Genomic DNA, 25,777 nt, shown 5'->3' with positions numbered 1-25,777 from the left:
AAAATCGTACAAAGGATAGCCCATCGATAGCGATGCTCATGGTTCTTTGGAATTGAGAACTGACATGCTTTATACCAAATACAGTACCTATGGGTTGATATTGAACACCTCGCCATGTGAAGCTCAGTTTGTGTGCATCTTTAGGATTTAATTTTAAAGAATTAAATGCAGATTTTAAGTCTAATGTTGAATATATAGAGGCACCTTTTAAATCTTCAAACAGATCACTGATGATAAGTAGAGGCATACGGTCGATTGTTTTTAAGAGACTATTGATATGTCTCGGGTCATGGCAGACTCGATATCCTTTTACTTCACCTTTAGCATCAGTTTTCCTTACCACGGTTAAGGGTGTATTCCATTCCGTATTGGCAGGCGCTTTCTTTATAATGCCATTATTTAATCATTCCTTTATTTATTCGTCAACAACTTCCATCATTTTTAAAGGAACAGGATATGGTTTCTTGTAGGCTGTCACATTTGAAAGAGTGTCTAGTGATACAACACTCTCTGGAATTGTGCAAAATGATCCTTTTGCAATATTTTGGTTGGCATTAATATATGGTTGAATATAATCCATAGCTGATTTAAATTCATCAGGTTCGCATGCAGGACAATTCTCTAATAGTTTGTTATCTGCTTCAATTGATTCGAGGAGTTCACTAGTGTTATTGTAGCGTCTTTCGGATTCCATCATTTGCCCAATAGAATCATCATCGTCAAAGTTCACAGGTAAACCATAAATGCCTAAACCCAAGGACGCCATATAGTCAGTGCCAATGCTGATATGATATATATCTTCATCATCATCGGTTGAATTCATAACTTCAAAAGTACGTTCAATGGTCTTATTATTACATGTTGTGCTTAATACACATGTTCCAATTCTTCTAATATAACTTTCTTTGTCAAATGCTCTTATATAGTATTCATATTTATTTGTTTTCGTAATTAGATCTTTATGTATGTGATCGATGAAATTTATATTGATTTTATGAGTTAAACAAAAATTATAGTCTACAGAACTAATCGAGGCACCTGTGTCCAAAAGTGAATGAGTTCTGATAGAGTTATTTATAAGAATAGGAAAGATTCATTAGTTGGTTTATTTTTAAAATCTCGTGTTATACTATCTTTTTTAGGGTAAGACTTACATGCAAGAGATAACCCCAGCAATCTTTTCTCATTCTCATCTTCTTCGTCTGAATTCAGATTGTCCGGGGTGTCGGGACCATGGTTTCTTTTTTTAACCATGCGTGAAATTCTTTGCTTTTTTCTTTGTAAAAAATCTTCACAACGATGACCACGATACCAAGGCTTATTACAGTATTTACATTGATTGACGTTATTGGGTGCCTTATTAGACTCGAAAGAATCTTTATTGACTGATCCTGTCAGAAACAGAACAAGAACAGAAAGAAGACTACTTGGTGACACGAGAGTCAGAGTAAAAATGATAAATAAAGAAGTTTATTTCAGAGAAGGGGGAGGGGTTAGGACTAAGATCCAGAATAACGTTTTTCTAATAAATAACTAGCATCTATTTATACTATTTCTTATACATGGGAAAAGCTACGATGGGTTTAAATTATAGATTAACAAGGGACTTTACGGAACAGATATCATGAGCAGATTATTTGACAAGGATGAGTAATTGAGATTCGACGAGTAATAGCAGGCTGGATTTAGTTGACATTGAATAATTAGATGGTTCGGGGAATATCTCTGATTTGACACGGGCGGGAAAACTGGATTGGGATATGAAGTAATAGATGATCGGAAAAAGGTTTACTAAGGTTGAGTCAGACAAGAGGCGGGAAATATATTGGAATACAGATTGGTGGTAGGTTTTACAAGGAATTCAGAAAGCGGGCAAGATATACAGATATGATTTTGGGTACAAGGTTTTACAGGGAGTTTGGTAGCGGACAAGGTATACTGATATTAGATTTTAGGGCAAGGTTTCACAAGGGTTTAAAATCAAGGCATGATCTAGGACATGATGAAATGAGTTCATGACAGATCCCGTGTAGTTGGAATGGTGTTTCAGAGAACGTTCATTTTCTTTGTTTTCACCAAAGCGGTCCATTAGGTAGATGCCCGAGTCGTTCGTAGCCGCAACAACAATGCCAAAGATTGACTCAACGTTATCCGGAAGCTTTGTACCATAGCGGGACGAGAGAGCAACAGACGATGGCTTACGCACCGTTTCCAAAAGCGAGCACCAAAACGAAAGAACCAAAGAAAGACCATCTTCAAGACCTGCTTGTCTTCTAAGCTTTTGGAACTTGGCAGCATATTCACGTACAGGCTCACCAGGGGACTGCTTCAGTTTTCAGACTTTAACCATCATCAAAAATTTACGATATGGCGTATCAAAATGATCCATCAGAATGTTCTCAGCTTGACTCCAATTCAGTTGTTTCTTCTTCAAAGCTTCAGCAAACCAAGATCTATTATCTTATTCATTGACATAGGGAGAAGACGTTCCCAGCTTTCATCCAACGAAAGACCATGAGCTTCAAGGACTGTCTTGAATTGCATGCAAAAATCATATACGGACTCGAAAATGTCAACATTTTTCTTCCAAATGACAGTATCTGTTCTTAATTGCAGATAAGGGAGAGAATCAGAAACATAGGTGGCATTCTTGGATGGTGCTGGTGGATTGACCGAGAGGAAAACGAGATATGCATCACGTGTAGCTATGAGTTCTGTCTCAACTTCTTTATAGACTACCGAGGCTTCCTTAGTGGCGGTTGAACTTGCATTCTCATTCTTGCACTTGATCCAGTGGCCATAGGCAAAATTATACTTGCGTTGAACGATTTCCAGATTTTCCTTGGCTGACTGGAGGATTTTCTTACTATCAATGGGATCCACTGCGTATTTGGATTTCATGGTGTCGTGATGAAGATTTTGAGGACCTTCCTCCATGACTACATCATCATCCTCAACAATAACCGAGTCAGCGTCTAAAGAGCGTGTTTCCGAGACTAAGAGAGGAGAGGAACCAGGAAGAGAGGAACCAGGAAGAGAGGGACGGTTGTTTTGAGACATGTTCAACAAAATTCAAAGTAAAAAATGTGGTGTTTTGGATAGTATAAATTCAGACAAAAGAAAATAAAACAAAAGTAGGAATACTTTGAGACTGTTGGTTTGCTATATTTCAGTTAAAAGAGAATTAGAGATTATCTTGTTTATGAGTCGAGGATATATATATATAAGATGTCTGAACTTAAAATATAAAATTATTGCATAATGGAATTGTACTAAATTAGTGCAGTGTCTTCTTACACTATTTTAGTCAAAGAAGTACATAGACTAAAGAGGTGTATTTGTTTTATAAAGTATTGATGCTGAGGTATTAATATTTTAGTGTTAGATGTATGATGCAAGTGTATCTAATGTTATTTTTATTATGGTTTTTATCAAGAAGTAAGTCAGATCATCACACAACACTTATCCATTCCGGACAATACCCTTTGGCCTTTCACTGAGTCCAATGGTGTTTTCAAAGGTACTAAAACCGGTATTGAAATGGGCACGACACTCAGGGATAATACTCTCAGCTTACCTCAACGATTTATTGGTCATCGGCAAGTCAGCGGCGGCAACGTTAAAGAACACGACCAAGGTACTACAAAAACTAACGAGTTTTGGTTTCTTAATCAACCACAAGAAATCACAACTAACTCCTGTTCAGTGTATTCAGCACCTAGGATTTCTGATCAACACGGACACCACGACACTAACGGTACCAACAGCCAATATACGAGACATACGACGAGCGGCCCAATAGCTACTGCATCAGTCATCAGTCAAGTTGACGGCTTTGACATCATTCGTAGGGAAGGCTCTAGCAACATCATTAGCAGTGTTTCCAGCACGTTTGCACACCCGTCAATTAATACAACAGGCCAATATATTGCGTCATTCGAAACGCCCATCCATTACACTGATACCTCCAGCCAAGCAGAATTTACTATGGTTGATTCAACACCTGCAGCAATGGAATTGTCATTCCTTCATCCCGTAGAAAAGTCACCACGAACTGTACACCGATGCGTCTATGACCGGATGGGGAATAGTAGATGGTACCAGCGTTATGAACGGTACGTGGCAGCCCGAAGATCAGCAAAAACATAAAAATTATCTCGAACTATTAGTAATTTATTTCATCGTCCACAACCCAAATTACCATGGGCAAGCAATTCAAATCTATTGCGCCAATTTAACCGTCGTGTCTTATATCAACCATTTTGGCGGAACTCGATCCCAACCGTTACTAGACTTAACACAGCGATTATAGCAGGAATGCTTGAAGACCAACACCCGTATCAAAGTGGACTACGTAGCAACGATGTTCAACCCCGCGGACACGCCATCACGCCAACAACTGGACCAAAAATTGAAGTGGAGCTTGACACCCACCATATTTCACCAATTAGACCAACTTTGGGGACGCCACACGATCGACCTCTTTGCTACTTGGCACAACAACAAATGCTTACAATTCGTGACCTGGAAATTTGACCAATTGGCAATAGCCACCAATGCAATGTCCATTCGTCGGACAGAATTCTAAAACCCATACCTTTGCCCGCCGTGGAATCTCATACCTCTAATTTTACAGAAGATACAAATGGACCATGTAAAGGAATGCACAATCATCACGCCGAACTGGATGGGAGCCATCTGGTATCCCCAATTGCAACAGTTATCTCGACAGCATCCACCAACTTTGATTCCGAGAGTTCAGGTTCTAGCGGCACCAGGCCAATCTCAATCGCTTTTGGTGAAGAACCAACACTGGCAGTTAATGGCATGGCCTGTGGTTCAATAGACTCCACTAAACAACACAGGACAAACGAGCCTTCAACTCTCAGTGAGGAATTCTCCTCTCTTATTTTCAACCCTCACCGAGTCACACTTAAACCAAAACGATACAATGGTACACAACAGCGGTTTTTTAGACTGGGGTAACCAACACAACCGTAATGTATTAGAATTCGTTAATGATATTGGTATCATTAACTATTTAGCATATGGCCGAGTACATCACAACTGGTCTTACGCCACTATTTTACAATACAAACAAGCAATCTTACAATTACATGAACAAACTCAACGTGATAGTATAACAACTAATCCTGCTTTCATTGAATTCTTTTCCGCTTTGAAAAGTAACGCTATTCTATTTTTTGATTTTCCTATGATCAATTTACAACCAGCTATAGATGTCATGCTTTCTTGGGGTGATAACTGCGACATGGCTCTTCTACAAATAACACAAAGACTTTGTTTTCTTTTCGGTATCACCGGCGTCTTACGTCCATCTGATATTGAACGCATCGACGATAGCAAGACTTTGGTGGTCAAAGACGCTCTCCGTTTGGTGGTTTTGGCACCTAAGGAAAAACGGGCTGGTAGGCCAATCGAAAAAGTAGTGAATATTTCTGCCCACTCAAACATTATGCTTTGTCCGGTTACGTAGTATACACAATACAAAAATCGCTTCGCTTCTCTCCCCCCAGTTATACGTTCACATGATCGACTTCCACACCTTTTATATACGGCATTGGTTCGCAACATTACCGACCACCACAAAGCAATCGGGTCTGAACGCATTAGCAAACAAATCACGTCCATCTTGTGTAGAGCTAGCACTACATTTACAGCTTCCACTTCCAGTCCTAAGACAATTAAGGCTTGGGCTATCGGTTCCACACGAGCCATTCTTGATGGCGCTAAACTGGATGATGTGCTCACCCATGGCTCCTGGGCATCTTCTTCGATCTTTGATACATACTACCGCTTGAATAGGGCCTCCGCCACCAACTTTACGGATCTTATTCTGTGAAGTAGAGTCGCTTTACTCTGTACACACAGCAAGAGCCTCCGACCTATTGGAGGATAATAGTTACTTAAGTTCGAGGCATAGCCGAAGAACTAAACTTATTATCCGAAGGGAGGAGACTTTTGTTGTCCCACCCTTATTTATTTATTTTATTTTTTTTTCTGCATCGATAAGGTTTATAATTACTACCAAATGATCATTTATTACTATAATTGTTTTTTCTGAATATTCGAATTATTTAAGAAAAGATGGTAACAAAACAAGAGTCTCCTCCCTTCGGATAATCGGTTTAGTTCTTCGGCTATGCCTCGAACTTAACACACCGACTGATGTTTCTGAATTTTAAAAAATCAAATATGGATTAAGGTTTGGTGCAGAAAACCTTCTAAATTAAGAATAGGCCAGTTTTTAAGCAGCCGACTGCAAACATTTACTTTTTTTTATTTCTGTTTACATTATACAAAAAAGGAATACAAACATATTTTTATGTGGAAATGTATTTTAAAAAAATAGCGTGTTTTATTATTGTAATAAGAGAGAAATGAATAAAATGGGGAAAAAATAGATATATCTATGTATATTTGCTTGTAATGGAGTTATGATTGCAGGATTTAAAGAAAAACAGCAGATAGAAGGAAAATCTTACCTGTAATTATAATCATACATTAGAATTAATAATAAAAAAAGCGAAAGAGGACATACCTTTATATATATTTATGAACAATAGACCTATGCTTACGCCAATAGACCACTAAAGAATGATAAATGTTATTACTCTTTTTATAAGGCGTATACTTTAAGACTTACAGTATATATAGTCTCATTATCTTAAACATAGGATCAACGATGGAATGGTGCATAAACCTTGACTGATAGCCTTGTTAAGGGTACGTTATCATGCTATATATTAAACATTGAGTGTTGGATAATGGTCTATCTATAATTTATACCTAGCTTTCGTTTAAAAAGTGTTGAAGAAAAAGAAAGAAGAAAATTCAACTATATCAATGGAAGCCTATTTTGGTGGCTACAAAAACCAAGTGCCTTCTGAAACATAAATAAAAAAAAACTGTAAATAAGAAATTTTCGGATGATCACAATTGTTGTTGTTTGTAGTTTGTAACTACAACTTTATTTTTTATTTGACCATCAAGTATTGGCTGAACTTTGAACTTTATTTTTTTTGATTCAAAAAACCTTCCAAATATGGATTTTTCTTAGTTGGTGTGAAGTAACTACTACCGATGATTTATATGTACCACACTTAACAAATAACTTGGAAAGTCTCAAGTCGCGTGACAAAGGAAAAGCTCGTGATTATGGGAATACATCTCATATCCAAGACAATGTGAATCATCTATTGACATCATCATCGGCCGATATAGGACCTATTCGTTCAACCAAATTAAACAGTATATCCGAAAGCTCGATGCATCCATTTTTTTTAGAAAAAGGAATACATCTATGTCGTCTAATGGATCAGAAATTGTATTTGGTTTAATGCGCCGGATGTTACATATCCTGATTCCATGAATAGTGATCATATTTCTTACGGTAAACTATAAGTCTTGTTTGAAAAAAAATTCCCTCTTTTTAACGCAGTATTTACAAATCAAGATTCCTCTCAAACTAACCCATCCAAAAAAAGAATAGATTCTCCGAATGATGCAAAAAAACAGTTAAATACATTGGTTCGTATACAAACAAATGGATATATCAAAGTTGTTTTAACCATATTCACTTGCAGGGTAAACGAGCAAAAATGAACTATCCAATACAGCTACAAAACGAAATCAATGATGTGGCACAACAGCAAGTTAAAAGGAAACCGGGCAGGCCAAGAAAACAAAGCGAAAGTTCCCAATTACCAGCTCCTGAAAAAAACTTAAGTGACGTAAAGAGAGGAAAAGGGAGATCATCTAAAAAGAGTGTGGATGCTGAGTACCCAGAGAAACCAGCAGGAATAAAGCGCTTTGGCAACAATTTAAATATGACTATATTTATTAAATAAAAATGTCTGACATTCACAGATTGCTTTTCATATATTAAAATATGCGAAGTGTAAATATGTATTTACAATTACATTACATAACTACCAAGTGCTACTCATTGAAACAGCTAATTTTATTCATCATAACAAACTTCGTTTTATTTCTTATTTGAGTATAATTAATTGTTTGGACATAACTTCTCATGATTGCAAAATGTGTGCAGTTCATTCTCTGGTATTGTTTTGATTTCCTATTGATGATGACACACTATCAAGCTTCACAATTTAAATAACTAAAATACATGCTTAATTTATTATTATCAATAAATTCATATCGATCTAGGAAGATTGAAATTAACTACGATATATATGGCCAACTTAAGGCTTTAAAATAATTTGATATGGTAATCACAGTAGTTCCCGGGTGCGCCGTCAAATTGTATGCATGTAAAAAATAAAAACAGTGCAAGTAATAACCTCACGTGAGTAAATTCAATCATTGAAAATGTAAGAAAGAACTATTTTCTACATACTGATACAGATACGTTTTGACTTTAGTTACTATGGTCTAAGCTTAATAATCCATCACAGATTTTGTGCGTTGTACGGGCAAAAGATATTCATAAAAACGCCCTCATATCAGAAATGTTTCCATTTTGATAAAGTTGTAATACTTTGGATACTGACGTTTAAAAACATACCTTCTTACATCAAACAGGATTTTTTTTTTTAATTTTTTACGAATAAAATTTATACAGGAAGATACTTGAGTACATTTTTTTTGTTACAAGCACAATTTTGTTTCTTAATTTGTTTCGCTAAATATAAAAGAATCAGCCTACCAATAATTAGAACATCACGTTAACGTACAAAGAAGCATTAATAGCATAAGTTCCTCTCTTCTTTTAACACTGTATTTATTTGTTTGACAAACGCTCACTGATTTTAACATTTTAAAGACATGGAGATTTTTAAAAAAAAGAGGCCTAATTTTTTTGACACGGTATTCTCTATTCATGCATGACATTATTAACAAAGCATAAAGCATAATGGAGAAAGTCAACTTCCTAAGTGCGCTTAAATTCTTCTTCTTAAAAAAAAAGCTTGCTCTTTTTGTCTGTATTAGCCATAACAAACGAACGGATAAATAAGCTAAGCACTGTTTTACTAATGTAAAATGTGATAGACCCAAGTGTGATTTAAAATTTTAACAAGTACGTTTGTGTGTTCAATGACACACGATTTTTTTTCCACGGAATATAATGTAAATACATTTCATTTGTTTTTAATTCTTGTAGTTACGTATCAGTAGTTATAGTTTTTGATCCTGGCTGAAAGACATAGTATAACATCTCTGTATTAGTATCAGAGGTAAAAAAAAACATTTAATGTTTCCACTTTTTATTTAGACATCGGCCTCCCTTCAAAGAGCATACTTTAAAAAAGCTAAATAAAATAAAATAAAATAAAATAATAAATAAAAAATAGAAAGATAGACAAGACTTGTTGATAATAGCATATTCAAATGTGAAGCCCACAATATAGAATGATCACTCATAATACAATGACACTTATTGGACGGAAATATGTTTTTCCTCAAGCTCTAGGTAACATTGCTTTGGAAACTTTGAAAAAATGTAGCACACACAATAATGAGTGAAAATAATATTTTTTTGGATATATCAACGAGAATATATGTTATTAATTATAAAAAAATTGTCGCATAGTTTTCACATTTTTTTTGAAAACACAGGAGCTATATTTCTCCATTTCTCGAAAAAATAAAAAATATTTTGTGTAATTGGGTCACAAAACGACAGAAAAGGTAATTTTTTTAGGCGGTATTTTTTACTTTAACTAATAATATGTTAACACCAGCTACTCCAGCAATCCAATGGACGAACACCGCCAGATTGTTTCACGTTTAAACACTACCAAAGTCATTTACTCCCTTCGAGATGAGGAAGAGGACGAAAGCTACGAAATGTTGAAGCAGCAGAGACTAGCAAGAAAAAGACGACTTTACCTTAAACAAAAAAAAGAGAATGACGAGGAGAAGTTGAACAAATGTAAAATAATTTTGCAGCAACGAATTGTACATAATGTTATCAATACCATTCAGATTATGAACTACGATGTCTTATTTTGTATTTATAACGGTGGTATCCAACATATGGAAGCTACTTTGGTCAGAAGGAGAAGTAATGATGGTAGAACGGAGAGACAATGGTGAACTATCGTGCATCCTAGCTTGACGGACGAACCTCTTCTCGACAGCAGTGGTACAGCAGTAAGAGAAAGTACGTTTAAGGAACACTATCGAGTTACCTTAAGTACATTCGAATTGCTTGTTAATGAGCTTAGCGAAACTGAACAGTACGCGAACCTTTCCGAGCGAGATACCACTTGGCCTGTGTGGAAGCAAGTTGCTGTTGTTATGTGGAGATTTTCCAACAGTCATTTTGGATATCGAATGGCGAAGGAACAGTTTGGTTGTAGTCACGGTAGCTATAACAATTTCACGGACAGGTTCATCGGCACTATGAGTACCGATAAAATGAACAGAGTGATTACATGGCCTACAACTGTTCAAAGAACTAGATCTATTGCGAATGGATTTGCAAAAGATACCCAGAAGGGACACCGAAGATTGGAAAAAGTCATTGGTGCTATCGATGGAAAACTTTTTTCGATCCATAAGCCTTCAAAGACCAATGACGGTGATAGGTATGCCGATCGTAAAGGTGGAATCAGTATGAGTCTTATGGCAGTTTGCGATGACCAGAAACGATTCATCAATATTTTAACAGGCTTACCAGGTAAGTTTACAAAATGGAGTGTGTACGTCTTACTTAATTATCATGATGTGTTTAGGCAGCTTTCACGATGCACGAGTATTTAAAAGAAGTCCTCTTTACGACGATCTAATCTTCCGTGGAGCTACCACATGCTTGGAGAGAACTTTTATAGTTGGAGGTACATACTTTTACATTATTGTTAAGGATCTCTCTAATTTTTGATTAATTGGTTATATGGTTTAGATGCAGCGTATCCTGTCTTGCCTCAGCTGCTAACTCCCTATATCGCCTCTCGCGTCAGGCAGTCATCACGCGGGCTCACAGCTAGTCAAAAACTTTACAACAAAATACATTCCACAACAAGACAATTGATTGCAAATGCTTTCTCTGATCTGGTGATGAAATGGAAATTTCTCTTCAAGCATTTGTACTTGAAAGACGTAAACAGATGTTGTAGAGCAATTTTGACATGCTGCGTTTTACACAATTTGTGTATAGATGACGGTGAAATGCTTCACGGCAATGATGGAATGTTGGATGCCTTTCAATTATCCGATAATAATGATGGTGCCGAGTTCACGATCAGTCAGCTATCTGAAAGTGACTTTAGTGAAAGAGAGATGATTACACTTATGCGAGAACTGAAAAGAAAAGCTGAAGAAAGACGTACGGAAGTCCGCAATGAACTTTAATAAACTAATATAATTGAACGTTTATTGTTGATTTGATCTAGATTCGTAGATGTCATTTGCTCTTTTGGCTTCGGCAAGCAAAGCATCATCCCGGGATCTACGATATAACATATCTTCTCGTCTTTCTCTGTCTTGTCGACGCAGCATTTCCATCTCTTCTTGACGGTCTCGTTCCTGTCGACGAATTATCTCCATCTCTTCCTCTTCTCTAGCTCTCTTCAGGGCCCTTTCCTCGTCCGATCCAAGAAGGGCTGCAACAAGTTCCCTAGTTGAATTCTGCAATTCTTCTCTCATCTGCTCATGAAGCTCACGAATGTGTGCCAATGCATCCGTATAATCTACTGGTTCATTTCTATTTGTCGAACCTGTTGCTGATGAACAATGAATTGATGGAGCTGGGGTTGTTTGTCTATCAGCATTATTATTGGAATCAACGTGAGCGCGATCATTTCTGCTGTTCGGGATGTTGGTGCTGTCGATATTGTCGATATTGTCGGTGTTGTCGGTGTTGTCGGTATTGTCGGTGTTGTTGGTGTTGTTGGTGTTGTTGGTGTTGTTGGTGTTGCGGGTTCGGTTAGGGCTGCTGCTGCTGCTGGTATGTGAATCGATCCCTTCTGAAACCACCTCAAACCGAGCCTCTCCTCTTAAACAAATGTTTTCTCGAACTACAAACCCATTTCTCGAAGAAGTGGTAATGCTACCACGTGTAGATGCTGAACCGGAGTTACCGGTGACAGGTGGATTGAAACTGGCATCGTTAATCAATATTGCTTTAAGTGATTCAAAATGAACCCAATTATCAGTGTTACGACTACCCCCACGTCCAGTTTCGCGCGATTGACGATCAGCAAGTGACTTATACTTATTTATCAACTTTCGATAGTTGGATGAGCATTTGTTGCTATCAATTTCGTTTTGAAATTGACGACTACATTGCCTGAACTGAGGATGTTCTTTCAGATCTTCCACGGTTTGCGACCAGATACTACCCTTCAAGGTGTTGTTCTTTCCGGCTCTTCTGATTTTATTATGAACATCCTTTTCTAGAATAACGCTCAGAAGCAATTTAATATGAAACTCTTCCCAATGTAGTAATCCAGCGCTGTTGGTGGTATTACTAGCGCTTGTAGAAGGGATATCCTCGTCATCGTCGCTGCTGAAATTTTCACCCTCTCCATCTTCACCCTCTCCGTCTCCAACCTCACCGACACCTCTCGGCTCTGGATCAGAATCATAATAGCCGTCAAACCCAAAGTCCATTTGTTCTATTTCCTCAACTAAAACATGACGTCTACGTTGGGATTGAGGTTGTTGATTCTCTTGCTGCTGGCGCTCTTGTTGTTGTTGAGGTTGTTGAGGTTGTTGCTGTTGCTGTTGAGGCTGTTGCTGTTGAGGCTGTTGCTGTTGAGGCTGTTGTTGTTGAGGTTGTTGAGGTTGTTGCTGTTGCTGTTGAGGCTGTTGCTATTGAGGCTGTTGCTGTTGAGGCTGTCGAGGCTGTTGTTGAGGCTGTTGTTGTTTCTGTTGTTGTTGCTGTTGAGGCTGTTGTTGTTGTTGCTGTTGTTGGGGCTGTTGAGGCTGTTGTTGAGGTTGTTGAGGCTGTTGTTGTCGCGATTGTTGCTGCTGTTGTTGTTGTTCAGGTTGGGTTCTTCTGAAACTCTGCTCACCGGGTACGTAGGAAAAAAAATTGTCGTTGAACATGGTTTACAGGTACGTTTAGTTAAGTGTAAGTGAAAGTGAAAGAAAAAAATAAGAGATGGAAATTCATATCCAAAATAAATAAAATAAAAACAATCATTTCTGATGTTTCGTGAAATAAGTTTTCCTTTTTGAGAACCGGGTCGAAGTGCAGGACATGGACGAGAGTCGGTCCTGCACTTTTTGGTCGAACGATTTATTTCTAAATTGAGAATCTATAATAGGAAATCAAAATCGTCCGGACGGTAAAAAAACCGTCTGGACGGTCTTGGTGTGAAGGCCTATTAATATAAATGGTTCATTTACTTATATATTGATATAATTATACTGCTGATAAAGAGTATAAAGAAATAGTGTATAAATTAATGGATACCTAGCTTCTACAACGAAATATACAAATATCGACAAGACATTTTATATTTGGGATCGTAATTTATTCGTCACAAAGATATTGAATAAATGCTCAACTATTATGTTCTATTGCCAATTACACTTGACAAACAAGTATGCATCTTTTACAGTAACCGTTGCATGATCTGATAAATAAGTGTCTCGTAATACTAAAGATTTATTAGCATACTCATGTTCCCGATCCACTGATATGGGACAACGTTATCTGGAAACAATTCTAACGAGTAGTATCCATTTAACCCAAGGCGGGAAACAAAGTATAGATCTATTCCAAAACCAGAAAGGTTGACTCATCATTAAAACTCAGGAGATTTGTGCAATATAGAAAGGATCAATTATTTCATAGCAGCAGAGTTCTTTTAGTCTATTTTTACCCCTAATAAAAATATACTTTTATCTCATTACTTTTCTATGTAATATTTTGTCAAATACCACAATGCCCTTATCGGTAAAAAGAAAATTCGGCGCTGACAATGATGCAGTTGAAATTATCAGAAATCAAAAATCAAAAATCTAAGCAGGTAGTTCTTTATCGACTCCTATCAACTCATATCAATCTTTTATATATATATTATCCCAACTTAAATTATTTTTTCATTGCATTATATTTATACATATATCTTAACCAAATATGCTAAAATAAAAACCTTATAATTATTCCCCTTGAGACAGCGCCATAAGCTTTATAAATGTCCATCCTCAATAATTGTAAGTATCATAAATGGTAATGGCAAGCCACTGGTAGAGCATAGTCCACATAAAATCAAACTATTAGCTCTTTGATAACCTTACTAAGAATCCCCGATAACATACAGAGTTAGGAGAAATAGCCCAAGGAATGAACAGGTTCAAAATCCGTAGTATAGTCTCAAAAGATAATCGTCCAAACGCTTTTATCTTTTTTTTTTTTTTTTTTTGGCTGATTTATCCTTAATTTATCATTGTATTCTGTTCGTCCCTTTAATTTGAACGTTTAACTTATTAAGATGAATAACAATTCTAGCAGAAACATCATGTCAACATCCACAAGCGATGATATGGTTAGGGCTGTCTTTAATGAGGTAATTGAACTCAAATCATCAGTTTTGAGATTGGATGAACGGTTTGCTATTCAATTTTCACCTGCACCGAATAAAGAAAATGTAACCAATTTTCACGCTTTCGCAACTGCAGGTACTATTTTTTTTTCAAATTAAGTGATAATTATGTGTAACAAGTGGTCTCTCAAGGTATTGATTCGGTAGCCAAGGAAAGAGAGATGTCCAGAGTTAATGCCCATCCGGATTGTCTTGGTGCCCGATGTATCGTAGCTACCTTGCCAGGGGCAAGGATAGGGTTCCAGCCAACGCGCACCAACAAAACACCTTGCGCTAACGCACGTATTGATGCATTGATTGTCTATCTGTGGAAAAAGAAACACAGTAACTCTTCCGCAGAGATCGGCCATGCAAATTGTAAGGAAATCAGACTGCAGTTTGGGATCATCACTCGCCGCTTACGATATTAAATGATTCAGGAGGGTACAGTTGCCACCAGTTGGGGAAGTCTCTCACCTCAAGGGAGAACATACTATGCCTTGAGACTTGAAAGCGATATCTTCGATTACGGTTATCAGATCTACAAGTGTAACAAGAAATGGGCAGCTAATCTACTCATTCAGGACACAATGAAGGGGCAACGTCAAAGTGAAAGACGAAGGGTAAGCTTACTTTCAACAGTTAAGTGAAACCTTTTAAATCTCACAAATGGACATAAAATTAGTTTGGGGTTTTCCCCGTCGTAGAGGCTCCGGTAGAAGAACTTGAAGCACCAACTGAAGTTAGAAATACCAAACGTAGATAACATTCCTCTAATTTTTTATATAAATTTAAAAACTTTTTAGCTTTGAATTCTGTTTTCTTTTCTTCCTATTTTATTTTATTTTGTCTCTTATAAGGTAGAAATGCTATTGATCTATGGCATGTTCTGCTAAATGGTAAGAAATTTTATTTTACATTTCCCAAACTAATAAAAATCGTTTGTACAGTTACACCAGCATCACAAGCAGACTTAGGCACAACTGCGTAACACTTGCTATAACTGAATCTGTAAACTAGACTTTTGTCAGAATAGATGTGATTATGAGTACTCTTGATTTCTTTTTTTCTTTTTCTTTTTTTTTTGGCATATTAATGTTATTATGTGTTTTAGACCTCACCCCATGTTTTGGCCTTACGCTTTGACTATTGAATCCGCAGGATCTCATTTTCTGTTTAAATATCTTCAGGGGTGCATATGTAATTTTGCACATTTCCTAAATTCCATTCCAGGTTGATAATTATAAAAATGCATTCCAATTCCCAATTTCCGAGGGGCTTTATATTATGGACGAGCATTCCAATCAATACATTCTTTCATTTTCAAATTTTAATTAAATAAAATACGTTGCAGACCTATAATGTGCATCTGATATAATAATTTTTTAAAAAACAATTGGTAGTTTTATCCACCAATTTCTTTAAAATTAGTAGTTTTTTTTCACCAATTTCAAGCATCAATGCATCTAGACACCCCTATTTTGTTTGTTTTTTCAAATAAAGAAGTCCAATCGTTGGTCCTCTATTCCTGTTATGTTTGCGCACGTCATATATTATATCCAATTGGGACATGGGAATATCAGTATTTATTAGCGGAAAAATTACCCTGAGGATAAAAAGTGCCAATTATATTAGTATGTATTTGTCAAATAATGTGAAATAAACACCAACAAAATTGCGGGAATTTGCTCAAAAGGAAGAGAAACTACCAACAATAATAGTGTATTTGTCACTGGTATGATGGAAAAAACTACCAAAAAAATTGGTATCAAAACCCCCGTTTGGTAGTTTCACAAGCTCACATCCACCAATATATTTGGTTATGCGTAGGGTGGAAAAAGCAACAATAAACAGTAAATTGGTGATAAAACTACTATGCTTCCATTTATAGTGATGTATTCTTTCGCCAATAGAGGGTGCAGTTGTAGCTTTTACAACTCGTTTTTTTTAAGGTGATTCTGTCAATGGAAGATCAGTTTGTCAGCTGGCCATCACCTGAAGAAAAGTGGTTATCAAAACCATCAACCAGTCATATCTGGGTTTCCCGGACTGTCTTGGGTTTATCGATGGCAGACATATTTGTTTGGAGGATGCACCTGTTTGGAGACAAAACGAATTTTACAACAGAAAGGCTAGTCACACCATTCAAACAATGGCAATTTGTGACCATAAACGAAGAATCCGGTACGTAGAGACTGGTTACTTTGGAAGTTCCCATGACATGCGTGTACTTGCCAAAAGTGATATGGGAAAAAACCCATCAAAGTATTGTGTTGGAAACGAGTATGTCTTGGGTGACGGAGGATACTCTCCTACAAACTACCTGGTACCTGTGAGCAAGATGCCAATAAATGGAACGACAGCCGACGATGACCAGCAGTTCAATACATACATTTCTCAAATGAGAATTAAAATTGAACATGGTTTTGGGATTCTAAAAGCACGATTCCAAAGCCTTAAGCAACTAAGATTGAAAATTAAGTCAAAAGATGATGTCGTTTATGCCAGTGGATGGATTCGTGTTTGTATTGCTTTGAATAACTTTCTGATCGACCGTGAAAGCGATAGCTTTACCGCTATTTTGGAAAAGCAATTTGCTGAGAAAGAAAGATTGGAACTGCAACAATTAGAAGATGGAGTTCAATCCTCTTCTGATGAAACCAGCAACAATACCGATATCACCGAAAGCGGAAAAGAAAAATATCAAGCAATCAAAACCATTGTTTTGGAGGAGATGAAACAAAGAAAAGAAATGAGAAGACGTAGTAGTTAAAAAAAATATTTATTAATAAAGTTTATGTAATTTAGATATCATCATCATTATTATTATTATCACCGAAAATCTCATTTTGCAACTTTCTGATGGCTTCAGTCAACTCATCAAAGCCCCAATTCTTAGCCAAAGCAAAAGCGTTTAACCCATCCAATCCTATCTTGAGAATGGCGGCACGAGTCTTAGCATCAAAAAAACGATCTGTTAATTTTTGAAATGCTTTTTCTGCATCTTCCCGGATTGCTTTCGTGGCTGTCGAGGAAATCACCGACTTGCTTCTCTTTCTCTTCTTGTCAATAGAAGAAGAAGATTCCTCTTTTTTGAATACTTCTACCTGTTTAAAATCTTCACCCGAAGAATCAATTGCGGAACTGACCTCTTCGTCATCACTTACGATTACCACCGCAGCTCCCCGTGTACCTGAGAAAGGAAGTTGATAAGCAGAGCCATTAGGGTACGCAGACTCGGTATATCAATCACCCATGATCTCCTTGATACGATAATAATGGGGACAAATTTTGTTCAATGCATCTGTTGAAATGAAACGATAATTTTAATATCTCTATGTCGCTGACAATGTATAATGTATATTTTTTGCTTACTTTCGAATTCCTTCTTTTCAAACTCGCCGGTGTTACCCATTGCGCCTTCGCCACTTTGCGTATCCTTCTTATATGCATCACGATAGTTAGACATGATCTTACGAATTCTTGACCGGATACTAGAACTTGTTCGACATAACACATTTCGGTCCAGAAAGTACTTCACATACCGAGAAAGAACAGTCGCTGGAGTCTCACCATCCTTTCCATGGTTGGTCCCATCCTTGTTGAAGGATTTAGTCGATACCAAGTACTTGCGCATATTGATCCCTCCGTCTTTAGAGAGTATATCAATAAGTCTGTCATCTCAGCTAATGTTATCGCTGCAATGCTTATCAATTGCCTCCCAAGGATGGTAATTGGTGACAACAGCTTCGTCCATGACCGCGATTAAGGTCATGCCGGTGTTCTTGGCCTCGGTTTCCTTGCTACCAACCTCATTTGTGACCTTGTCATCCTTGGGCTCTTTTTGGCGGTTACGTGATCCTTTATGCCTACCTCTACCTTTCTTGGCTGTCACCTTAGTGGTAGTCTCCTTGGGCTTCTCATTGTCATTGATTTCGCAAACGGTAATGACTTTTTTGCCTTTACCTTTGTCACCTGAGACACCAATTGTATTTTCAGAGTATTGTTGCATGTTATCAGAGTTCATTTTAAGTTTATTGTTATAAAAAATGTATAAGCAGTGGCCTCAAAATTGTTCACAAGTTAATAAGCTTTATATAAGAAGTCAAAATAAAGTTTGTCAGGCACAGACTGATGTCATATTTACGTCATTGATGAAGCATTAAAACTCAAAATATATTTTGGGGTCCTCATTCGTAAAAATGTAATTATATTTATGATTGGCTAATTATTTTTATTCAAAAAATATTATTTTTTAAAACCTCGACGACTGAGGACCCCTACTATTTTAAATATTAAACTACTTGTGTGACCGAAGCCACGACAGTGTCGTGGGACTTTTGGTATGTAACAGCCAAATATATAAAAGTATTATTTAGAGGATCAAAGATGATTTTATTATGGTTGACAAAAAAGCCTATTTTAAATATCAACATATTTGTGTGACCTAAGTCACGACAACAGTCGCCTTTCGACAGCCAAAAATTTTAAAAAAAATTCTCTCCGACTGGGAATTGAACCCAGGTCTCCCGCGTGACAGGCGGGGATACTCACCACTATACTATCGAAGAGAGAAGATAGTTTTACCGCGCGTTAAAAATGCACTTTCTTATACACTTGTTTTTCGACTAAGCCACCCGTTAAAATCAGCGATAAAATCAGTTTGACCAGAAAAGGAACTAATTAAAAAACAAGTCGGGCCGTAGATATCACCTGCACAAGCAAAGCATGTCACAAGACCCTACGCCCAACATTCAGGAGGTTACGATAGGTATCCCTTATTTATCGCCAACCTTAAATGAAACAACAACAGTTAACAGAAGCACCAGAAAAAATAATAAGAATCAACAAAAAAATGTGAAAACAACAGAAACATAACACAAAAAAATACGCCATCAACCGCTTTAGGTATCATGGATATAGAACAAGATAACCAAAAACCAAACAGCGATGCAACAGGGAAAAAAAGGAGTGCACCGATCTCCCCTGGAATAGGAACAAATGAAGCATTGGATACAATATATTTAACAAACAAAGAGCATCTAAACGAACAACAAATAGAATTCATCATCAAATTCAATAAACATCAGAAACAAATTGAATGCAACAAATGTAAAGGGGCATGGATAAACATAAACCGAATTGATTACATTGAAATTGGAGAAAAAGGATATGCAGAAATAGTACTATCCTGCAAAAAATGCACAAAAAAATACACAATGGACGAGGCACAGGAGTTGACATTAAAAGTAACAAAAGAAAAAAAAAGACAGATAGATGATACAAGAACAACAGGGAAGGACAAAAAAAAAGGAGGGGAACTAAAATTCACAGCAGATGTAGAAGCCATTATGGAACAGTATGAATTAGCTAGAGAAAAAATAGCATGCAACAAATGTGGAACAATTGGAACTATACAAAAAAATGGAAGAAACCAAGGAAAACCACCAAAGCCACAATACAAATGCAAACACTGCGAAAAAGGAACAACGTTTGCGGAGATGAAAACTATTTTAAAATATGAAACAAGAATAACAAACAAGGAACAGATGGAAATAGATACAGAAGATAAAAGTGAATTTGAAGATGACAACGAAAATGATATTTCAGATATTACAGACACAGAGATGGAAGAAGAGGATGAATCAACAGGAGAAGTAAATGTCTGGAACGAAATGAAGCTGTTAAAGAAAAGATTAGAAAAAAACAGAAAAAGAAACAAAAAAAATGCAGGAGCTGATTAGGGAGAACATCAACCTGAAAAAAGAAAATATTGAACTAAAAAAGAAACTGCGAGAAATGGAAGAAGAAAATGAGGCAGAAGAGTACAAGGAAACAAATAATAACAACATCAAATATCAAGCAGAAAAAATAAACCAAAGTAACAACCAGAACAGTAACATGAACTCACAAAACGAGTTCCCATACTTAAAAGCAACGAAAAGCAATATAGCACAACAACAAATCAACAACAACAACAACAACAACAATTGGACCAAAAAAAGAAAAAATCAATTTTTCGACAAAACAACCCAACCAAGAAACAATTGGAAATAGCAACAAGAACATTCGAGGAAAAAAAAGAGGAAAACAACTTTATAAACATACTAATACCATGCAAAAGACGAATGAAACCATCCGAAATTAGAAAAAAATTAGCCTTCGTAGGAATCGACAATATTCAAGTACTTGATACATACTGTCCAGATTGGGATACAGTACTACTATTAATACACGAAAAATATAAAGACACAGCAGAAAAGAAATTAGAACAGGCGGGTATATTCACAAAGGAATATAACTACCTACATATTTCACATTTAAGAGACAACAAACTAGCAGGACTATCGACAGAAGAAAAAATAGCAAAACTGGAGCAAATTAGGAACAACTGTTCAATGAGAGCATTAGAATTTATTAGAGAGCCGGTAAAAAAATCAGTAGCAAGATGCTTTTACCGCCAAAATATTATTACCGAAGACCAACTGAAACAAATATTGACAGGAAGAAATATGAACGAAGCAATGGACATTTTTCAGGAACCAGCAACAAAAGAACAACCAATCGGAGGTAATCCAGAAGGATCTCAAAAAACACCAGCAACACATTAAAATTGATTATTCAATCAGCGAAATTAAACCCTGAAGATCACCTGTCAAAATAACAACAAATTCATGCAACATTCTCCCTTTCCCAGTTTTAACTTTTTTCCTTCATCACATATGAACTTTTTTAGACACACCTTTACTTTATTTTATTTTTTACTATATTTTCATTATTTAAAACGAAACATAAGAGGGAGTAACTAGTACTCATCATCCTCACCAATAAACACTTAAGTTATACTATCGAAGAGGGGCTTTGCTTGAAATGAATCTGATTGTCTTTATGTTTATCTTGTATAGAGTAATAAGAATAAACAAATGTATAGAATAACAAGAAGGAGACTGTAAGACTAATTGTTAAAGAATACAGACAAAAAGATATAGATTTGCACTAGTAAGCTTTGAAATCTGCAAAGAAGTAAAGATAAATCACAAGTGTTTAAAAACAAGTAAAGTTTATCAGAAAGAAAGAATTCGGTGACGTTTATTATTATAAATCAGACAATCTTATATAGACGTTTTGACAGCTGTCAACTATGGTACAAAAATAACTAATACGAAAATGGAATAAAATAATAAAGGGGTACGGAAAAACTATGATGAGAACAATACAAAAATAGAGTAAATAAAATAAGGGTACGGGAAAACTATGATGGAAATAATATGAATAATAAGAAAATAAAAGAACTAAACAAAACAGGAAGGTAATAATAAAATAAGTGAGATACGAGAGAGAGCGACGAAATAACAGTAAAAATAATTGTAACTGAGAAAGAAGAGAATTTCACGAGTAACCGACTAAGATAATTAACAACCTGCCAATTTTAGAAAAGCAGCAAAAAGACGCGAACTGAACCTTCGGAGAAAGAATACCAGAAAAACTTCTAGAACACCAAAAATAGTTTCACCGCAATATTATTTGTCGGGTCTTTATCACGTATTTTTAGAAACTCTTTTCTCACCGCCAAACTCAGTACCTAGATCTCCATTTCTCAGACAAGATTAACGCGCCATTCCACAAATGAGGGAACCAGAACCAAGAAACAAAGAAGAATAACCAAAATAATATTACCAAGCCACTTTTAAAGTGAACGAAAGCGATATTATTACCAAACTGCGCACGCATCAGAAAGGTTCGGTTTCTTGGTGTAGGTTAAGAGTTTTATTAAAATTACAATACGAGATAGCAAGAGTAATATTCGGGTAAGGTGCTATGTCTAGGACGTGCGTAAGTACTAATTACTTCCCCCATTGTTGTTGTTGTAGCAGTTGAATCAAAAAAATGTCATGTTTTGACAATAAAAGTAGTAGAAAATTAAAATTAAAAGTGGGTTGGGCTGTCAAAAAGATGACGGAAAAGGAAATTGCGGGGTAGTGAGCTGTCAAATTAAGGTTTTTATCCCAAAATTGATGGTAGTGCTGAGTTCGACCTGGAATAAATCCAGTCTATGAATGGTTGGTTGTTGGAAGAGTCGGGATTAATGATCTCATCTGGGGGAAGGCAGATGGATTCAAGTTGGAAAAGGAAATCAGAGAGCACGATCCAGCGTGTCTTGAGGAAAAATTTGTAGGCGGAAGATTTTGGTGGTGTGGAAGGGAGTTTGTTGAGGAATGAGTCAATGTACATGTTTAGATTAGCATCTATTTGGAAACATTCGTTGACATGAGATCGTGTTGTGAGCGCATTAATTCGGTTGCAGTTGGTACAAGGTTTAGGTTTTCCAGGGAGCCAGCCCATTTGCCATCGTAACAATCTGCTTCTTTCAAAAATAGTCATGGGTATATACATAATTGGGTCGTTACCTATTATCGGTCTGCATTTTCCAAGCAAAACAAATTTGGATTGTTTGAGGTGTAGTTGGGAGAGAAGGTAAGATTTGATTTTGCGATCGAGTGTCTCGATAGGTACATCGACGCGTCGGTTTGAGCGGGGTAAGGAAAGTGGGGTGATAATTTGTTGCCAAATGGTGTTTTTTTGCTGCGGCTTTTTCCAATAATAGGTTTGGGCATGCAGGAGTTGTTCGATAAATAGGGAGAGTAGTGATTCGTGAGGGAGAAGATGGGTGCGCCTAACGTTTTTTGCACATAAAATAACCATACGATCCGCCATATCGGGAATCTTGTTCATGTGTTTAATGACATGCGTTGAAGAGGTACGAGGACCATTGACTATTAGACGGCATGCATTGTCTTGTGCTGTTTCTAAAATTTTAAATACCTGTTTGGTAGGGGTGAGTAGTGGGAGACCATATTCGAAAATAGGTCTAATGAAGCATTTGTAAAATTTAAACGAAAGAAATTTATCAAACCCAGTTGCATTTGCACCAAGAGATGATAATATTTTCATAGCTTGGGTTCCTTTGGTAGCGTTGTGGTGGATCATAGTTTTGTTGTCAATTCCAGTACTGTTGAAGTAGACACCGAGGTATTTGAAACTACTAACAACTGGGATTTGCTGGTCATATAGGGTGAAAGGGGGAATTGTTGGGGCATATCGGGATTTATGTGGTGGGTGGATGATGGCGGATTTGAGAGGGTTCCGACGATAGCAAAGAGAAAAGGAATGAGATTGGCATATATCGAGAAGTTTTTGGGTACTTGATGCTGAGCCTAAGAGGACAACATCATCGGCGAAGAGGAGAGAATTAATGGTGATGGAGCTAGAGGAAGGGTTAGAAGTAATGGGGTCAATCGGTTTAACATGAGCATAGGTAAGTTTGTCAGAGGTGTCAATATCACGCAGAGCGGATGCAAGTGAATTAATGTAAATAGAATACAGATGAGGGGAGAGCGTGGAGCCTTGCAATACACCAGTGACGGGATTGAAGGGTGATGTGGAAGTGATACCTTTTAAAAGAACTTGGATTTGGACATGGTTAAACATGAGTTGTAGCATAGTAAGGAGAGGAGAGGAGATTTGGTCATTATTGTTTTGTAAAGCTTTCCAGATTATGTCACGATCGACAGTGTCATAGGCGCTTTTGATATCTAAAAATGTTAGTACCGGGTATTTACCATTTTTCTTTTTATAATAAATCATAAGTTCTTGGAGGCATAAGGCTTGATCTAAGGTGCTGCGGGAATGACGAAATCCACCTTGGATGGGATCAAGAGGAATGGAGTCGGGTATAAGCACGTGTGATAAACAAACTTCGAGGATCTTCCGGAAGACACAAATCAAACTGATTGGCCGGTAATTGATAGGGTCGTTGGGGTCACCTTTTTGTTTGTGGATTGGTATGACTTGAGCAATATTCCAGGCGGAGGGTATAATGGCGAATTGCCAGCAGAGAGAAAAAAATGTATACAGAATAGGGGATATGATGTCTGAAATGGGTTTTAGCATTTCTGCCTTGATGTGGTCGTGTCCAGGCGCTTTATTATTCGGTAGTGAACTAATAGTATCAGCGATGGACTCGATGTTGAAGGGAATTCCAATGTCGAAACCTTCGTCAGGAGGGGGGTATATAATATGTATTTTTTCGTTTTCTAAATTTAAATTGTTACCGCTAAAAACGGTTTGCCATGTTGAAGTGATATGGTCAACAGCTGCTTGAGGTCCATCAATATGTTGAAGAGTACTCGTCATGATCGATTTTCCTCTTCTAATACTTCTGATTTTGTTTGCGGCTTTGCTGAATTCATTGGTGGCTAATTTATCACAGAATTGTCGAAAATATTTGTTGCGTAATGATTGGATAAGACGTCGTACAACTTCAGCAGCTTCTTGGAGTTGATCCCAGTAAAGCGCTTTATTGATGTTGCGTGCTCGATGCCATTTTTTGTATATTTTTTCCCGTTTTTTTGTTGCATCCTCCAGATCCTGTGTCCAGAACCATTTCCAATCACGGTCACGAGGTTCTTTCTTGCCAATAGAAGAATCTAATGGATCATAAATGATGGATGTTAATTCCACATGCATATCGTCTAGATATTGTTGCTGTTCTGATGCACTAAAATCTTGAAAAAGAATTGGGTCTAATTTTTCTTGCAAGGATTGTAGTGGGGATGAGATGCAGCGGCGGTATTTACGAATGGGTCTGATATGGCATTTTTTGGGGGATGCTTTAAATTTATGAATATTCCAAAGTTGGCGTGGATGGGGTATAGATGCAGTTGGTGGATTAAAATCATGAGTGAATGAGAAATATACAAGTTTGTGGTCAGAGTTTAGATGAAGGTCGTCTCGAATTTCCATATACGGTGTAACGGTAAGATCATCGTTGGATGTAATAAAAAAATCGATAATGCTAGAACCTGTGTTGTTAATGAATGTATGTTTACCGTATGCAAGGTCAATGTTTTGGATGGTAAGGCCATGATGGGTGATGAAATTAAAGAAGGGAATGGAACTAGAGTTAGTAGTATTGTTTTTTTCTCCAGTGATGTTACCTAATCTGGCGTTAAAATCACCAAGAAGGATGATATTTTGATTTCGATATTGTTTATGAAAGGGGCAATAGCCTCTTCCATTAAATCAATAGCAAGATCATCATCCATGGATGGTGGGAGATAAAAGCATAAAAGGACATAATGTTGAATTTGGCAGGCATAAAAGAATTTGGAGGTGAAGGGAAAGGTAACGACGGAGTAAGGGAATGAAGGGCTAGTAAGGAGTGAGATACCGTATTCGCCAGAGTGACGATCTTA

At 36.8% G+C, this 25,777-nt stretch overlaps 7 protein-coding genes and 1 non-coding gene across 8 annotated transcripts; 4 read left to right on the top strand and 4 right to left on the bottom strand.

The window, feature by feature from the left end:
• Window positions 1–3,540: 3,540 nt before the first annotated feature.
• Window positions 3,541–4,536, top strand: EV154DRAFT_557493 (uncharacterized protein; the record flags this gene model as incomplete). Its single annotated transcript, XM_051605433.1, has 2 exons — window positions 3,541–4,115; window positions 4,170–4,536. The coding sequence occupies 2 exons, from the start codon at window positions 3,541–3,543 to the stop codon at window positions 4,534–4,536; spliced, it is 942 nt and encodes a 313-aa protein (XP_051463584.1).
• A 126-nt stretch (window positions 4,537–4,662) lies between these two features.
• Window positions 4,663–5,863, top strand: EV154DRAFT_597569 (uncharacterized protein; the record flags this gene model as incomplete). Its single annotated transcript, XM_051606998.1, has 3 exons — window positions 4,663–4,954; window positions 5,010–5,429; window positions 5,538–5,863. The coding sequence occupies 3 exons, from the start codon at window positions 4,663–4,665 to the stop codon at window positions 5,861–5,863; spliced, it is 1,038 nt and encodes a 345-aa protein (XP_051463583.1).
• Window positions 5,864–11,361: 5,498 nt separating this feature from the next.
• On the bottom strand, window positions 11,362–13,135 carry EV154DRAFT_557490 (uncharacterized protein; the record flags this gene model as incomplete). Its single annotated transcript, XM_051605432.1, has 2 exons — window positions 11,362–12,801; window positions 13,130–13,135. 2 exons carry the CDS (start codon window positions 13,133–13,135, stop codon window positions 11,362–11,364), a joined length of 1,446 nt encoding a protein of 481 aa, XP_051463582.1.
• Window positions 13,136–14,459: 1,324 nt separating this feature from the next.
• On the top strand, window positions 14,460–15,760 carry EV154DRAFT_475493 (uncharacterized protein; the record flags this gene model as incomplete). Its single annotated transcript, XM_051597979.1, has 7 exons — window positions 14,460–14,619; window positions 14,664–14,900; window positions 14,973–15,145; window positions 15,208–15,280; window positions 15,383–15,421; window positions 15,473–15,509; window positions 15,637–15,760. The coding sequence occupies 7 exons, from the start codon at window positions 14,460–14,462 to the stop codon at window positions 15,758–15,760; spliced, it is 843 nt and encodes a 280-aa protein (XP_051463581.1).
• A 3,261-nt stretch (window positions 15,761–19,021) lies between these two features.
• EV154DRAFT_t1 lies at window positions 19,022–19,093 on the bottom strand. The gene has a single exon. It is a non-coding gene; the product is annotated as a tRNA-Asp (tRNA).
• Window positions 19,094–20,554: 1,461 nt separating this feature from the next.
• Window positions 20,555–21,133, top strand: EV154DRAFT_410077 (uncharacterized protein; the record flags this gene model as incomplete). Its single annotated transcript, XM_051595381.1, has 1 exon — window positions 20,555–21,133. A coding segment is annotated over one exon (579 nt), but the record flags the coding sequence as incomplete, so codon positions are not given.
• Window positions 21,134–22,553: 1,420 nt separating this feature from the next.
• EV154DRAFT_394239 (uncharacterized protein) lies at window positions 22,554–22,961 on the bottom strand (the record flags this gene model as incomplete). The annotated part of the gene is made up of 1 exon (XM_051595160.1): window positions 22,554–22,961. A coding segment is annotated over one exon (408 nt), but the record flags the coding sequence as incomplete, so codon positions are not given.
• Window positions 22,962–23,111: 150 nt separating this feature from the next.
• EV154DRAFT_398925 (uncharacterized protein) lies at window positions 23,112–23,525 on the bottom strand (the record flags this gene model as incomplete). The annotated part of the gene is made up of 1 exon (XM_051595244.1): window positions 23,112–23,525. A coding segment is annotated over one exon (414 nt), but the record flags the coding sequence as incomplete, so codon positions are not given.
• Between the last annotated feature and the right edge of the window lie 2,252 nt (window positions 23,526–25,777).

The sequence above is a fragment of the Mucor mucedo genome (genome assembly GCF_025094135.1).
Source record: "Mucor mucedo strain NRRL 3635 chromosome Unknown EV154scaffold_1, whole genome shotgun sequence".
NCBI classification, from domain to species: domain Eukaryota; kingdom Fungi; phylum Mucoromycota; class Mucoromycetes; order Mucorales; family Mucoraceae; genus Mucor; species Mucor mucedo.
This window is presented reverse-complemented; position numbering and strand designations above follow the sequence as displayed.